Here is a 15,444-nt window from a genome sequence, read left to right on the forward strand (position 1 = left end):
ATTAAAAAAAAAAATCCCGGGGCTGAAGTGATAGCACAATGTAGGGCGTTTGCCTTGCATGTGGCCGACCCAGGTTCGATTCCCAGCATCCCATATGGTCCCCTGAGCACCGCCAGGGGTAATTCCTGAGTGCAGAGCCAGGAATGACCCTTGTACATCGCCGGGTGTGACCCAAAAAGTAAAAAAAAAACAAACCCGTTCACAATAGTACCGCAGAAAATCAAGTACCTCGGAATCAGCTTAATCAAAAAGGTGAAGGACCTATTCAAGGAAAATTACAAACCAGTACTTCAAGAAATGAAAGAGGACACTAGGAAATGGAGACACATCCCCTGTTTATGGATAGGGAGGATTAACATTATCAAGATGGCAATATTGCCCAAAGCATTATACAAATTTAATACAGTTCCTATCAGGATATCCATGACATTTTTCAAAGAAATAGACAAAACACTCCTGAAATTCATATGGAACAATAAACCCCCATGAATAACTAAAGCAATCCTTGAGAAAAAGAAGATGGGTGGCATCACCTTCCCCAACTTCAAACTGTACTACAAAGCAGTAGCAATTAAAACAGCATGGTATTAGGCTAGAAACAGAACCACAGACCATTGGAACAGAGTTGAATATTCTGTCACAAACTCCCAAATATATGACCACTTAATCTTCGACAAAGAAGCAAGAAAAGTGAAGTGGAATAAGGAAAGCCTCTTCAACAAGTGGTGCTGGGTAAACTGGATAGCTACCTGCAAAAAATGAACTCTGACCTCTGTCTAGTGCCAGGCACAAAAGTCAGATCAAAGTGGATTAAAGACCTCAATATCAGACATGAATCCAAAAAGTACATAGAGAAAAATGTAGGCAGAACCCTCCATGACATTGAAGCTAAAAGCATCTTTAAGGATGAAACACCACTGACTGACCAAGCAAGTGGAAACAAACAAATAAATGGGACTACATCAAACTAAGAAGCTTCTGTACTTCAAAAGAAACCATGACCTATGGAATCAAGGTAAAGAGAAAATGAAGTAGAATTCATCAGTTATACAGTTGGGGGTGGGAGGGCGGGGGCGGGGGGTATACTGGGGTTTTTGGTGGTGGAATATGGGCACTGGTGAATGGATGAGTGTTTGAATATTGTATAATTGAGACATAAACCTGAGAACTTTATAACTTTCCACATGGAGATTCAATAAAAATTAAAAAAAAAAAGAAACCGTGACCAAAATACAGAGAGCGCCCACAGAATGGGAAAGAATATTTACCCAATACCCATCTGATAAGGGATTAATTTCCAGGATATACAAGACACTAGTAGAAATATATAAGAAAAAACCTCCAGCCCCATCAAAAAGTGGGGAGAAAAAATGAACAGAAGCTTCCTCAAAAAAGAAATAAAATGGCCAAAAGGCACATGAAAAAATGCTCCACATTGCTAATCATCAGGGAGATGCAAATCAAAACAACAATGAGATATCATCTCACACCACAGAGACTGGCACACATTCAAAAGAACAAAAGCAACCAGTGCTGACATGGATGTGGGGGAAAAGGGATGCTCTTTCACTGTTAGTGGAAATGCCAACTGGTCCAGCCTTCTTGGAAGACAATATGGACAGTCCTTCAAAAACTAGAAATTGAGCTGCCAAATGACCCCGCAATACCACTTCTGGAATATATCCCGAGGCTGCAAAAAAAAGCACAGTAGAAATGACATCGGTACCTATATGTCCATTGCAGCACTGTTCACAATAGCCAAAATCTGGAAACAACCCAAGTGCCCAAGAATAGATAACTGGTTAAAGAAACTTTGGTACATCTACACAATGGAAAACTATGCAGCTGTTAAGAGAGATGAAGTAATTAAATTTGCTTATAAGTGGGTAGATATGGAGGGTATCATCACTGTCACTGTCATCCCACTGCTCATCGATTTGCTTAAGTGGGCACCAATAACGTCTCTAGTGTGAGACTTGTTACTGTTTTTGGCATATCAAATATGCCACAGGTAGCTCTGCCCTACGGGCGAGATACTCTCGGTAGCTTGCCAGGTTCTCCGAGAGGGGCAGAGGAATCGAACCCAGGTCAACAGTGTGCAAGGCGAACGCCCTACCTGCTGCGCTATCACAGCTTGGAGAGTATCATGCTACGTGAAATTGATGTCAGTGGGCCCCACGGGTAACTTTCGTGAAGCGGGGAGGAGAAAGACGGTCACTTTCTCCCCAGCCGCCTCTACCACCTGGGACCCATGGTTACTGGGTTCTTGTCTTGCTCGAGGAAAAGAATTTCAGGAGTAGACAAGCAGTGAAGTAAATAGATTTTATTTAGAGGTTTCTGAGGGAAGGAGGAAGGGATGAGTGGAAAAGAAATAACAGTAGGAGTAACGCGCTCAAGAAAGAACTCGGGCTTCTCTAAAGGTGGAGGAAGCTCTACACTGGACACAAAAGTATGAAAGTACACATCTCAAGGGGGGAGATGCGGGCGACACATGTGCTCGGGCACCACATGTGCTCGGCCACGTGGGCACAAGCAGCACATGGGCTCAGGCAGCATATGTGCGCACTTCCTTTGTTCAAGGTGTCTTTTTTTTTTTTTTTTTTTGCTTTTTGGGTCACACCCAGCTATGCTCAGGGGTTACTCCTGGCTTTGCACTCAGGAATTACTCCTGGCGGTGCTTGGGGGACCATATGGGATGCCGGGGATCGAACCCGGGTCGGCCGCGTGCAAGGCAAACGCCCTACCCGCTGTGCTATCGCTCCGCCCCCCAAGGTGTCTTTTATAGGGTCTCTTCAACCTGCCCCCACGTGGGGGCTTCTTTCCAGGTAAAAGTCCCTTGCTAAGGAGGTTACCAGGGAGGCTGGGAGTGGTGATGGTCTTCTTTAGGCTGCATCACATTTTAATCAGATTAAGGGAGAGGTCAAGGGAATTCGAGGAACTTCATGGGGAGGGGTCCAACCTTCTGAGGGTCGGCTGAAGGTCTTATCAGGTCTGTTTTCTGTATCCACAGGGTGGGTCAGTCTCAGGATTCTCCTTCCAAGGACTTTGTTAATCTAAGTTTCATTGTCAAGGGCCTTTCCCTATCTACCTGCTCACATCAAAATTAGTCAGAAAGAGAGGGGCAGATATAGGAGGACTACACTCATTTGTGGAGTATAAAATAACCTAACACTAGACCAACACCCAAGGATAGTAGATAGAAGGGTCAGGAAGATTGCTCCATAGTTGGGAGCCCGCCTCATGATCAGGCGGGAAGAGAACAGCTGGAATAGAGAAGGGATCACTAAGAAAATGATGGTTGGAGGAATAGGTCGGGATGGGAGATGTGTGCCAAAAGTAGATAAAGGACCAAACATGATAACCTCTCAGTATCTGCATTGCAAACCACAATGCCCAAAAGTAGAGAGAGAATATGGGGAATATTGCCTGCCATGGAGGTAGTGGGAGGGTGGGAAAGGTGGGGGTATACTGGAGATGTTGGTGATGAGGAATGTGCACCTGTGGAGGGATGGGTGTTTGATCATTGTGTGATTGTAACTCAGACATGAAAGAGTGTAACTCATGCTGAATTAGTAAAAAAAATGTTTTAAAGTCCTGCTTTACAAGGGTGAGCTGCCAACACACACCCACTCTGTCCCTGCTGCATTGCTGTCTGAGACCCCAACTCGGCAGCAGCGCACTGCCAGCTGCGTGCAATCTCAGCTGGTGTGCGACAGACACCTGGCGAGTCTGAGCACCACAACGGTGCTGAAGAAATGAGTCCCCTGGAGAACTGTGTGACCCCAGACATGGGGAGAGGTGGAATAACATCAGTAGGGGGCTACAGTTCTCTCGTTTGAACAAAATGGGTGGCAAGAATGTGATTCAGTACCAAACTTATAAATTCGATCTGGAGATGACCATCAGTTTAAGCTGACTTGAGAACAACTTGAGAACATTATCAATGTCTTTTCTATAGAGAGCAACAAACGCAAGAAATTAGAAATATGGGACTGGTTTGAGATGCTGTTGACAGGATGCATTGGAGAAGGTGCAACAAAGACTATGAAAACAGCAAGAGGACTGACGGCGGTCAAAGTCCAAAGGAAAATGCAAACCCTCGAAGAGATGTCTATTTTTAATTACAGTGACGTCCTTGGCAAGCCCGAGGACGCAACGCTCGTGCGATCAGACTTCAGGAATGCTGAGCGATCCTAAAGCGTCAGTTAAGCTCCGTACCCTGCGGGCCGAGCGCCCGGGCAGTGGGGACCGGGGGTGGGGCGTGGGGCAGAGGCGGCCGGGCGCATGCGCGCGCCTCCCTTTTTTTTTTTTTTCTCCCCCCTCCCCACCTCTCCTTGGGCGCGTGCGGGGTCACCCGGCCCTGCCCTGCCCGCCGAGCCCGGGACCCGGCCCCCGGCCACCTGCCGCCTCCACCCGGCGCGGCTCCCTCCGCCCGCTCGGCACCTCGGCGCGCCCGCCCGCGCCTCCTCGGGCTCTGGGCACCGCGCGCAGAGCCCCGCCCAGGCCTGCGGTAAGGAGGCGGCTGGGCGCGGGCTCCGGGGACGCTGGGGACAGCGGGCGGGCCACCTGCGCGCTGGCGTCACCGGGAGGAAGGCCCCGCGCGCTGCAGCCAATGGGAGCGCGGGGTGCGGGCCGGGCTTCACCTTGAGCGACCCGCGCGATGGACGGGTGGAGCCGTGCGCGCCCCGCCGGGATTTCGGGGGCGGGAGCCTGTCCGAGCCGGCCGGCCGCTGGGGGCCGGGGCAGGCGGCGGCGGCCGGGCCTGGGCGCGTGCTCGGTGGCCGCAGGGGGCCCCCCGCGCGCATGCGCCCCCGCACCGTCCTGCGGGAAGAGCGACCACCCCCCTCCCGGTGCCCGGTGGGAGGCGAGCTGGTTGCAGAAAGCCCTCGGCGGACCCTTGGCAGCACTGTAAGGAGCGGGAGGGGACGGGCCCCAGTGGTACCCTCTGGCTGCTCGGGGCTGGGACGGGGCGGGGGATCGTAGTGGGCAGCGCGCTACTGTCACCTTGGGTGGACGTGCCAAGTTGTGAACACAAGCGGTGCCAAGGCCTCACGACCCACCGCGCGTCTCTTTTTTCACTTTTTTTTTTTGACGTGAGAAACCAAAGATGATGTAAGTTTTGCTGTTTTTCCGACTCTTGTTTCCCTGAAGAATTGACTTAATATAGGGAATTATTCTGATTCAAATCGTACAGCCAAATATTTAAGGGAAAGAAGTTTTTTAAAATGTACATATACATACATATATATTTGGTTTTTTGCTTTCTTTTTACCTTTTCCCCTTCCCTTAGAAGTTTTTGGCTAAAAAACCTGAAAATTTGCCAGCAACTGCTTTTACAAACCTTGCAAAATAGTTACAGAAATAGAAGGTAGTTGAAAGGAGAATAGCCTGGGGATATTCACTGTTAAATAAGTTACTTTCAAATAGAAAGTGGGCCAAAAGGCCAAAGATCTGTCCTAGGTTCTGTACTTGACAAACACGGCTCTTATTTACCTATCAGAAATAAATAAAGCATAGCAAAATAGTTTTTCCTTGAACTATGGGTAATGTGACTTCCTCCAGTTTAGTTGTCTCTACGAAAAGTGATTTGAAATTCTACGAAGTTTAAAATAAAACTTTTCTTTTTATGAAATAGAAGCCAGTATTGCTATGAAATAAATTACTGACGCCGAATTGTGCTCGTCTCCCTCTGATACCCTTTCCCCGTCTCCAGAGAGGGCACAAAAAAAAAAAGAAAGAAAAGGTTTTCTTTTTCTTTTCTTCTTTTTTTTTTTTTTTTTGCTTTTCGGATTACACCCGGCGATGCTCAGGGGTTACTCCTGGCTCTACACTCAGGAATTATTCTTGGCGGTGCTGGGGGACCATATGGGATGCTGGGAATCGAACCCGGGTTGGCTGCGTGCAAGGCAAACGCCCTACCCGCTGTGCTGTCGCTCCAGCCCCAAGGTTTTCTTTTTTGAATTTAAAAAAAAGCCCTTCCAGAGGAAACACCACCTTTTCTCTACCCTTGGGTTCTTGGCTGTTCTTGGGTTAGTGCTGGGAATGTATCATAGTAACACTCTACTGAGCCATACCATTTCAGTTACTATCTTGTGTTTTTTGGTAATTTTTTAAATAATGATCTGCTTGTGTTGTCTGTCTTTTTCTTCTCTTCCTTCCTCTTAGAGTTTTCGGGGAATTTTTTTTTTAAATTTTATTGAATCACTGTGAGATAGTTAAAAGCTTTCATGTTTGGGTTACAATCTCACAATGATCAAAGTGTTTGAGGAACTTACTTGGAATTGTCATCATTGTTTTTATACTTGCATAGATCCTGACACATGTAGATGCCTTTTGTTGAACCAGAGAGCCTCCCGGATCTGCTAAAGGCAGTGTGACCCTTTAGCTACTCAGTAACAAGCGTTACTGTGGGAACCATGCCGCATGCCTTGGGTCACTCAGCTGGGAGTGTGTGTAAAGGGTGCTGGAAATGTTGCTGTCAGGGGGCAGTGAAGGAGGTAAATTTCCAGGGTAATTTCCAAGAATTACACTGGGTGATTCCTCTCCCCCTCCCAACATACACACACACACACACACACACACACACACACACACACACACTGAAAAGGGGGCAGTAGCTCAAGTCAGTCTGGGAACTTCTGGTCTAAATAAACCAGTTTATTAATCCATTCACCTACTCAAGGGCATCTCATCTGCTTCCAAAAGTTTTGGTAATTCTGAGTAAAGCTATTGTAAATACCTATATGCAGATATCTATGTAGCTTTAACCTGTGTTTGATTCCTCCGTCCCTCTCGGAGAGCCTGGCAAGCTACTGAGAGTATCCCGCCCGCACGCCAGAGCATGGCAAGCTACCCGTGGCATATTCCATATGCCAAAAACAGTAACAAGTCTCACAATGGAGACGTTACTGGTGCCCGCTCAAGCAAATCGATGAACAATGGGATGACAGTGCTATAGTGCAAGTTAAATATCAAAGGATATGATTGCCAGATCATATGAGATGTTTAGTTTGTTTTGTTTTGGGCCACACCCAGAAGCGCTCAGAGGTTACTCCTGGCTCTGCAATCAGGAATTACTTCTGGCAGTGCTAGGGGACCATATGGGATGCCAAGTTCTTAACTTGGGTCAGCCGTGTACAAGGCAAGCACCCTACCCACTGTACTATCTCTCCAGTATAAGTATGTTTGTTTAGAAATTGCCAAGTGTCTTCCAAAGTGGTGAAAACACTCTGTATTCCAACCAGAATGAAGTGAAATGAGAGTCCTCTTGCTCCACACCCCTACCAGCACTTACTGATTAGTGATTGGGTTTTTGGACCATCCTAATAGATGTGTATTGGTATCTGATTGTTTTAATTTGCAGTTCCCTGGTGATACATTGTGTAGATCATCTTTTCATGGGCTTAATTACCATCTATATTATCTTGTTTGTTAAGATCTTTGTCCCACTTTCTAATTGGATTGTTTTCTTATTGTTGAGTTTTAAAGATTCTTTGAAAAAATAATTTTTTAATGAAACAAGATAGTTTTATTGAAAGAAATTTACTTAGAGAAATGTGAGGTGAGAGAAAGAGAGAAATATGTGTTCAATGGAGAACACAAACTTCTGCAGAGGAAAAGACTAATTTTTTTTTTTTTTTTTGCAGGGGCAACTCCCAGTGCACAGAGCCACACAGGCTACACCTTGTTTCGTGGACTGTGAGGTAACTAAAGATCAAACCTGTAAAAAACTAAAGCACATTGGGGCCGGAGTGATAGCACAGCGGGGAGGGCGTTTGCCTTGCACACGGCCGACCCGGGTTCGATCCCCGACATCCCATATGGTCCCCCAAGCACCGCCAGGAGTAATTCCTGAGTGCAAAGCCAGGAGTAACCACTGAGCATTGCTGGGTGTGACCCAAAAAGCAAAAAAAAAAAAAAAAAAAAAACTAAAGCACACTGACGGACGTGTGGCTCTCTGAGCGGCTCTGTCTCACCGCCCACGTTCAGTGCTCTGGGACCTCTGTGTGTGGTGGTTGGTCAAGGGCAGGTGACGGAAGGAAGAAGGCCAAACTGGTTGCTCAGTCAGTTTATTTCATTCTCTCCCTCTGCTTCTCACCTGACACTGGATCTCTCTCTGGATCTCTGGATCTGGCCCCCCAAACCCACTCTTAACAGCCTAATTAAATCCCCCCAGCATGAGGGGGTTGGGGCATACACATAGGTGTGGTCACAATCAATAGGGTAAGGTTCCTGTCCCTCAGGGGATGCTTCTCCTAGGATTGACTCTTTCAGCAGGAGGATCCACCCAAGGGCGGAGTCCCATGAGTTTAATCATTTTGTATGGACACAATAAGAAATGAATTAAAGCTTACAGAATTGCTCTCCTAGGGCCATCTTGATCTCAGACTACAGTGCTCAGGCCAGATCAGTCTTTCCTATCCCTGAGACTGATCTGGCCTGAGCACTGTAGTCTGAGATTGAGATGGCCCCAGGAGAGCAATTCTATAAGCTTTAATGCATCTCTTATTGTGTCCATACAAAATGATTAATATTATGAATTCTTATATGTTTGCTGGCTGAGGAGAAGAGAAACACACTCATGGGACTCCGCCCTTGGGTGGATCCTCCTGCTGAAAGAGAATTAAGTCCTAGGAGAAGCATCCCCTAAGGGAAAGGAACCTCAACCCTATTGATGGTGACCACACCTATGTGTACACACCAACCCCCTCATCCTGGGGAGTTTTAACTAGGCTGTAAGAGTGGGTTGGGGCACAGATCCACAGATCCAGAGAGAGATCCAGAGCAGGGAGAGAAGCGGAGAGAGAGAATGAAATAAACTGACTGAGCAACCAGTTTGGCCTTCTTCCTTCCGTCCCCTGCCCTCGACCGACAGCACACACAGCGGCACTGAACGTGGGCAGTGAGACAGAGCTACCCGGAGAGCCCGTGAGTGCGTGCGCCCCTCGGCGAGCCTTAGTTTTTTACAACTAGCTCTTCCTTCCTTCCTTCCTTCCTTCCTTCCTTCCTTCCTTCCTTCCTTCCTTCCTTCCTTCCTTCCTTCCTTCCTTCCTTCCTTCCTTCTTCCTTCCTCTTTCTCTCTCTCTTTCTTTCTTTCTTTCTTTCTTTCTTTCTTTCTTTCTTTCTTTCTTTCTTTCTTTCTTTCTTTCTTTCTTTCTTTCTTTCTTTCTTTCTTTCTTTCTTTCTTTCTTTTTCTCTTCCTTTCTTTCTGTTTTGTCCGTCTCTAGGCACAAGTTTTTCATCATTGGTCAGGAAATGCACTTGAGTATTTCAAGAAGTACCTAGACTTCTTTCTGTGTTGTTATCTTTTTTTTTTTTTTGCTTTTTGGGTCACACCCGGCGATGCACAGGGGTTACTCCTGGCTTTGCACTCAGGAATTACTACTGGCAGTGCTCAGGGGACCATATGGGATGCTGGGATTAGAACCCGGGTTGGCCGCGTGCAAGGCAAACGCCCTACCTGCTATGCTATTGCTCCAGCCCTGTGTTGTTATCTTTTAGGACATCTTTTGTCTTTTATTTTACTTATCTTCTTTATTATATTTTATCTTTTAGTCTTTGCCTTAAAGTCTACTTTGAGTTAATTTTTGTGAAGGGCTTAAGGTCTCTGATCATTTTATTGCATGCAGACATTCATGTTTCCTATATCTGGAAAATTGAGTATTTGCTCCATGGTATTTCCTTTGTTCCCTTGTCAAAGACCAGTTGACTGTATTTATAAAGGTCTCTTCTGGGCTCTCGGTGGGTCTTTTCTGTCAGTTTTCATGTCAGTACTAAACTAACATGACAGTAGTTTTATGGTGAGTCTCGAACTTAGCTAGTGTTCTCAGACAGTGGTGAGTTTTTTTGCCTCCGTATAAATTCTATAATCATTTTGTCAACAGCCACAAAATACTCGCTGGGATTTGATCTGAGATTGTGCTGAATCTAGGGCTCCAATTGGCGAGCACTGACTTCTTGGCAATACTGAGCCTTCTTGCCCTTGAACAGGACTCTTCAGTTTACCTCCTTTGATTTCTTTCACCGGCATTTTATAGTTTTCCTTATAGATCTTATATGTATTTTACTTGTTTCTAAATGTTTCACTTTGGGAAATGTTAATGTAAATGACAGTGTATTCTTCATTTTAAATTCTACTTGCTCATTACTATTATCTGTTTAACTTTTGAAGCAATCAATGATGCCCGGAAGCTGACAGACATAAATATTCAGAAATGTTTTGCCACCTGAGACCTGTGAAAAGGTAAGTTTTGTGGTCCGATCTGTGATTAATATTGTGGGTGGCAGTGGGAAAGCAGAACAATTTGGGTTTGGCTAATCTTAATGTATCAGTACCTTTCTAATTCTAAATTTCTGTTGAAGGGGATGAACAAAAGGAAAGTAAAAGTTTATATATACTCTCAGGTGCTCTAGGAATCTATTCTAAGAAGAAAGTGATTAGAAAACTACATCTTTCAGAGTAGTTCAGAGAAAATAATTTATCCTTAGCATAATTCTTCTCATGATACACTTAAGCCTATTGCTACCGGATGGTAAACTACTTTATATTTGAACCCTATAGTGAGGACCTAACTTATCTGACTACCACACTTGCCGTTTACATATGAATAATCTAAATCTATCTATTTTAAGAAAGAATTTAAGAAATTAAGTAATATAAATCAGTTGTCATGTTAGAGATCAGAAGCCCTATAGAAAAGGATCATTATAATAAAGAGCATACCTATTATTCAGAAAACAAATTCAGTCCTAACTTCCTGGTAGCCAAGACAAAAATTGAAAATAAAATGTTCATTTGGCTGAGAATTCACCAATAAGGCCCTGAGTTAAATCCTTCCACTTTAAGGACAAAAAAGAGAAAAAATCATTTGGATCAAAACATATAAGCAAAATGTAATTTGACCTTATGTATAAGTTATATGTGTGAAGTATTAAATTTCTAAAACAAAATAGCACTGGTCTATTTTTTGTAGTTACTGTGAAAAGGAATTTCTTGGGAACTTCGACTTTCTCCACCAGCTCCATCTATAACAAAGATTATCAAGGGGAAGCTTTTTTGTTAAATTGAATTTAGGACATAAAGTTCTTAGCTAGAAGAAAAGAGATAGAAACAGAAACAAAAAGACTATGAGGTATTAGACAATGCCCTAAGGACCTTCTGCAGTTGTGGAGACAGTCCAGTAGTCCAGTGTGGAGTTTTTCAATGCCATGGACAGGCAGTGAATGGATGCTTTTTACACAATTGAACCCTACTTCTCCAGCTTCTTTGAGCCCAGGTTGTAGAAACTTGCTCTTTTTTTTTTTTTTTTTTTTTTCTGTTTTTGAGTTTTTGAACCTACATCTGGCAATGCTCAGGGGTTAGTCCTGGCTCAGCATTCAGGAATAACTCCTGGCAGTACTTAGGGGACCACATGGGATGCCGAGGATCGAACCTGGTTTGGCCGAGGATCGAACCTGGTTTGGCTGTGTGCCCCAGCCCCTATAGAAAACTTTCTCACTTAAACACACACACACACACACACACACACACACACACACACACTAACAGTAGTTACCCTTGCCACATACAGTATCTAGACATACTTTTGCTTTATGTCTTTTTTGTTTATTTTTGGGCCACACCTGGCAGTGTTCAGGGGCTACTTCTGGCTTTGTGCTCAGAGATCACTCCTGGTGGCACTTGGGGACCATATGCAGTGCCAGGAATCAAACCAGGGTTGACTGTGTACAAGACAAGCATCTTAACCTTTGTTCTATCTTTCCAGCCCCTCTTCTTTTTATTAATGTTATGCCTCAAAAAATTGATTTTATGACATATTGGTTGATGAAAAACACAACTTCTGAGTAATTACAATACAAATACTTTACTGATAGTTATAAATCAAATTATGTATGTATAGAACTAAACTCTAGACCTTGGTGACATTCTGTTATTCCTTCCAAGTCAGTCTGAATCCCTTATGTCCCAGCAAGTGCTGCTAATGATTTCATTACAGTTGAATTCCATTGTACTCCCACTCATGCTTTAACATGCAGCCCAGGCCTGTAGCTGTCCTGCTAGAACACAAAGGTATATAGACATAGCACAAACACACGTGATCGCCAAAGCCTGAAATTTCTCAGATCCTTTATAAAGTTTGTTGGCCCCTGTTCTACTGATTCTGTCAGAAACCTCATACTCAACCATGGATGTAACGTAGTAGTAGAATATGTTTTGCATATATGAGGTCCTAGGTTTAATCTTGACACCAAAAAAGTGAATAAATAAAAGAATTTTGTTTGGTATTGGGCCTCACCCAGAGGAGCTCAGAGCTTACTCTTGGGCTCTGAGCTCAGGGATCACTTCTTTTTTTTGTTTGTTTGTTTGTTTGTTTGTTTTTTGGGTCACACCCGGCAATGCACAGGGGTTACTCCTGGCTCATGCACTCAGGAATTACTCCTGGCTATGCTCAGGAAACCATATGGGATGCTGGGATTCGAGCCCGGGTCGGCTGCTTGTAAGGCAAACGCCCTACCCACTGTGCTATTGCTCCAGCCCCATCAGGGATCACTTCTGACAGGGCTTAGGGATCAATTCGGAGTTCAGGGAATCAAACCCAGTTCAGCCATGTTCAAGGCAAATGCCCTACCCACTCTACTATCACTCCAGCCCCAATGAAAGAATTGTTTTAAAGAAAAAACTATAACCCTTTACTAATGTATCCTTCTAAATCCAGCTTGTGCTGAATCTGCTTAATTTAAAGCAACATGATGTTTAGGTTTGGGTTCAGTTCTCCTGCATTTAAAACTTTCCATTCATATATACCTAGACTATATTCATTTAATGTATATTAACAATAATACTGGTTCCAGACGTGGAGATGTAGCTCCGAGGCTTTACATCCTTGGGCTCGCTGACTGAGCAGAGTAGGAATCCTAAGTCAGGCTCATTCCACCAAGACACAGGACTTCTTGGATGGATAGCATTGGTTTCGTTGTTGCTCATTTTTATTTATGTATTGATACATACACAAGTAGTCCAATACCTATTTCAGCTATAAGACAAATATGAGTTTTTCAGAAGTACAATCTTCTGAAAAATGTGTACACCACACTGAACCCACTGCCAAAGTTGTAGTATAGGTCTCCACCTTCCAGTGCATCTGTTCCTCCTTGGCAGGTGATTTCGACACAAGAGGCATCCCCTGGACAGAGGGTGCCACCCTCCAGGACTGTCTGCCCAGTGCTCCTTCCTCCTCTCTCCTGCCACAGCATCTGCCCTGAATCACAGTCCGAAAACCCTCCCTCTTTTCTAGTAGTTTGCCCACACATCTGATCTAGCTTGACCTCTGCTTTTAGCATTCCAAAGACAGAAAGACTCTACTCTCTTGAAGACACAGAAGGGGAAGTTCTAGGGAAAATGGGTCCATTCCCTGTGGGCACATAGTAAGTCTACAGCCATCAGTTAGTGAGAATCTGCAGTTTGCTAGGTGGGGGGTAGCGAAGGGGAGGTATCAGGGCTTAGATACAGGGTAGAAGAAAGAGAAGAACGAGGACAGTGACAGGGAACTAGAACTGAGGGTCTCTAGAAAGAAAGGGAGGGGTCAGTTGGAAAAAATCGATTGGAAATGATTATGGAGCCCCTCAAATACCAGCCTAATGAGCAGATTTTATTCTGCCAGAGTTGAAACACCACCGAAAGTATTGTAGTAGAGAATGCAGTGATGGGAAATTTAGGAAATTCAGTCTGTCTGTAATATGGTTCGGGAGGAGAGACCCAAGACTGGACTGCTCAGGAAGCTATGCAGACCGGTTCTGAGGTGGTGATTGGTTATAGAGAAAATGGAAAAAAAAAAAAAGGAAGGAGCAATTTCAGGAGTCATGATAAAGTGAGAACAAAACCAGAGAGATTGCAAATGGGGACAGTAATTTGAGCAGTGGTAGGTACATCCAAGGTTTTGTGCTTTATCAACGTTGGGGAAACCACAATGGCAGAAATGAACAGACCTGGATTGAAGGTATTCCTGCCTCTGTGCTCACCCTGTCCAGGTTGGGTTTAGAAATAAAACAATGACCTTTGCTACCTTTTTTAGACAAGTAACATGCCAGAGTAGCTAAGTGCCTATCAGATGTTTGGCAACAAAACTGAAGCACAGATGGGAAATAAATAAACAGTTGCTGCTACAGCCACCACATATCCAGGTCTTGGTATCTGCTTTATTGCTTCCTGCTCAGTTAATAACAGTTCAAACCCCTATTATCTCTCTTAATGCATAACCTATATGTTGACTTTATAAAAGACATAAATACATGCAAAAGACAAGATAGTTGGTATCTGAAAATATATGTGTGGTTGCCAAATTGTTAAAATTTCCTGGATTATAGAATGCCTACCATTTTAGATAGTAACTCTAAAATATGTGAATATTAATATAAATATTATTTACATGTCAAAATATAGATAATGTATATAATAATATATAAAATATAAATGTGTGGGTATAATAGATATAAATATTTGATAGTATAATGTATCACTGTAGTACTGTCGTCCCGTTGTTTATCGATTTGCTCAAGTAGGCACCAGCAACATCTCCATTGTGAAACTTGTTACTGTTTTTGGCGTATAAAATACGCCACGGGTAGCTTGCCAGGCTCTGCCATGCAGGCGGTATACTCTCGGTAGCTTGCTGGGCTCTCCAAGAAGGACGGAGGAATTGAACCCAGGTCAGCCACATGCAAGGCAAATGCCCTACCTGCTGTGCTATTGCTCCAGTATTATATATAGCATAATATAGTATATGTTAATAAATATTAACACTTCCCAACAATTCAGTATACCCAACACACGAGACCAAAATGTGCACAATTCTTAGTGTCTCTGAAGGCCATTATGGAATGGAAAGATAGGAATTTTTTTATTGAATCACTGAATTACAACCTTACAAAGTTATTCATGATTCAGTTTCAAGTGTACCATGTTTCAACACTCTTCACTAGCATCCACTTCTTCCACCAATGTACCCAGTCTTCCTTTTTCTTTGAAAGATATTCTGTCATTCAAAAGTAAATGTCATAAAGCTTGTTAAACTTTGTGGATGACAGAAAAACAGAATTTTGCATTTTTTGTTTCTCTCTTTCTATGGTATTTTCTATACATCCTAATACAGCGGGTAGGGTGTTTGCCTTGCACGTGGCCTACCCGGGTTCAGTTCCTCCGTTCCTCTCAGAGAGCCCGGCAAGCTACTGAGAGTATCCCGCCCGCACGGCAGAGCCTGGCAAGCTAGCCATGGCATATTCAATATGCCAAAAACAGTAACAAGTTTCACAATGGAGACGTTGCTGGTGCCCATTCGAGCAAATCGATGAACAGTGGGACAACAGTGCTACAGCATAATATAGCTGCTTTCTATACATCCTAATTTCTAGATTACTGTCAGGTCATGCATTGAGGGTTTGTGTGTC

At 44.0% G+C, this 15,444-nt stretch overlaps 2 protein-coding genes across 4 annotated transcripts in view; both read left to right on the plus strand.

The window, feature by feature from the left end:
• Positions 1–4,197, plus strand: part of TOPAZ1 (testis and ovary specific TOPAZ 1) — a 101,670-nt gene extending 97,473 nt beyond the window's left edge. The window contains exon 21 of the mRNA XM_004614602.2: positions 3,959–4,197. Coding sequence (XP_004614659.2) covers positions 3,959–4,197 — 239 coding nt within the window. The remainder of the gene's footprint in view (positions 1–3,958) is intronic.
• Positions 4,198–4,327: 130 nt separating this feature from the next.
• The window catches only part of TCAIM (T cell activation inhibitor, mitochondrial), a 37,524-nt gene continuing 26,407 nt past the window's right edge, over positions 4,328–15,444 (plus strand). The window contains exons 1-3 of one of the 3 annotated variants that reach the window (XM_055135128.1): positions 4,328–4,510; positions 7,647–7,703; positions 10,172–10,243. In XM_055135128.1, the coding sequence (XP_054991103.1) occupies positions 10,215–10,243 (29 nt within the window). In that variant the 5' untranslated portion in view covers positions 4,328–4,510; positions 7,647–7,703; positions 10,172–10,214. Of the gene's footprint in view, positions 4,511–4,634; positions 4,909–4,989; positions 5,113–7,646; positions 7,704–10,171; positions 10,244–15,444 lie in introns of those variants that run through there. The other 2 variants (XM_055135127.1, XM_055135129.1) reach the window with 2 other exon arrangements.

This window comes from Sorex araneus, chromosome 4, assembly GCF_027595985.1.
Source record: "Sorex araneus isolate mSorAra2 chromosome 4, mSorAra2.pri, whole genome shotgun sequence".
Taxonomy (NCBI): domain Eukaryota; kingdom Metazoa; phylum Chordata; class Mammalia; order Eulipotyphla; family Soricidae; genus Sorex; species Sorex araneus.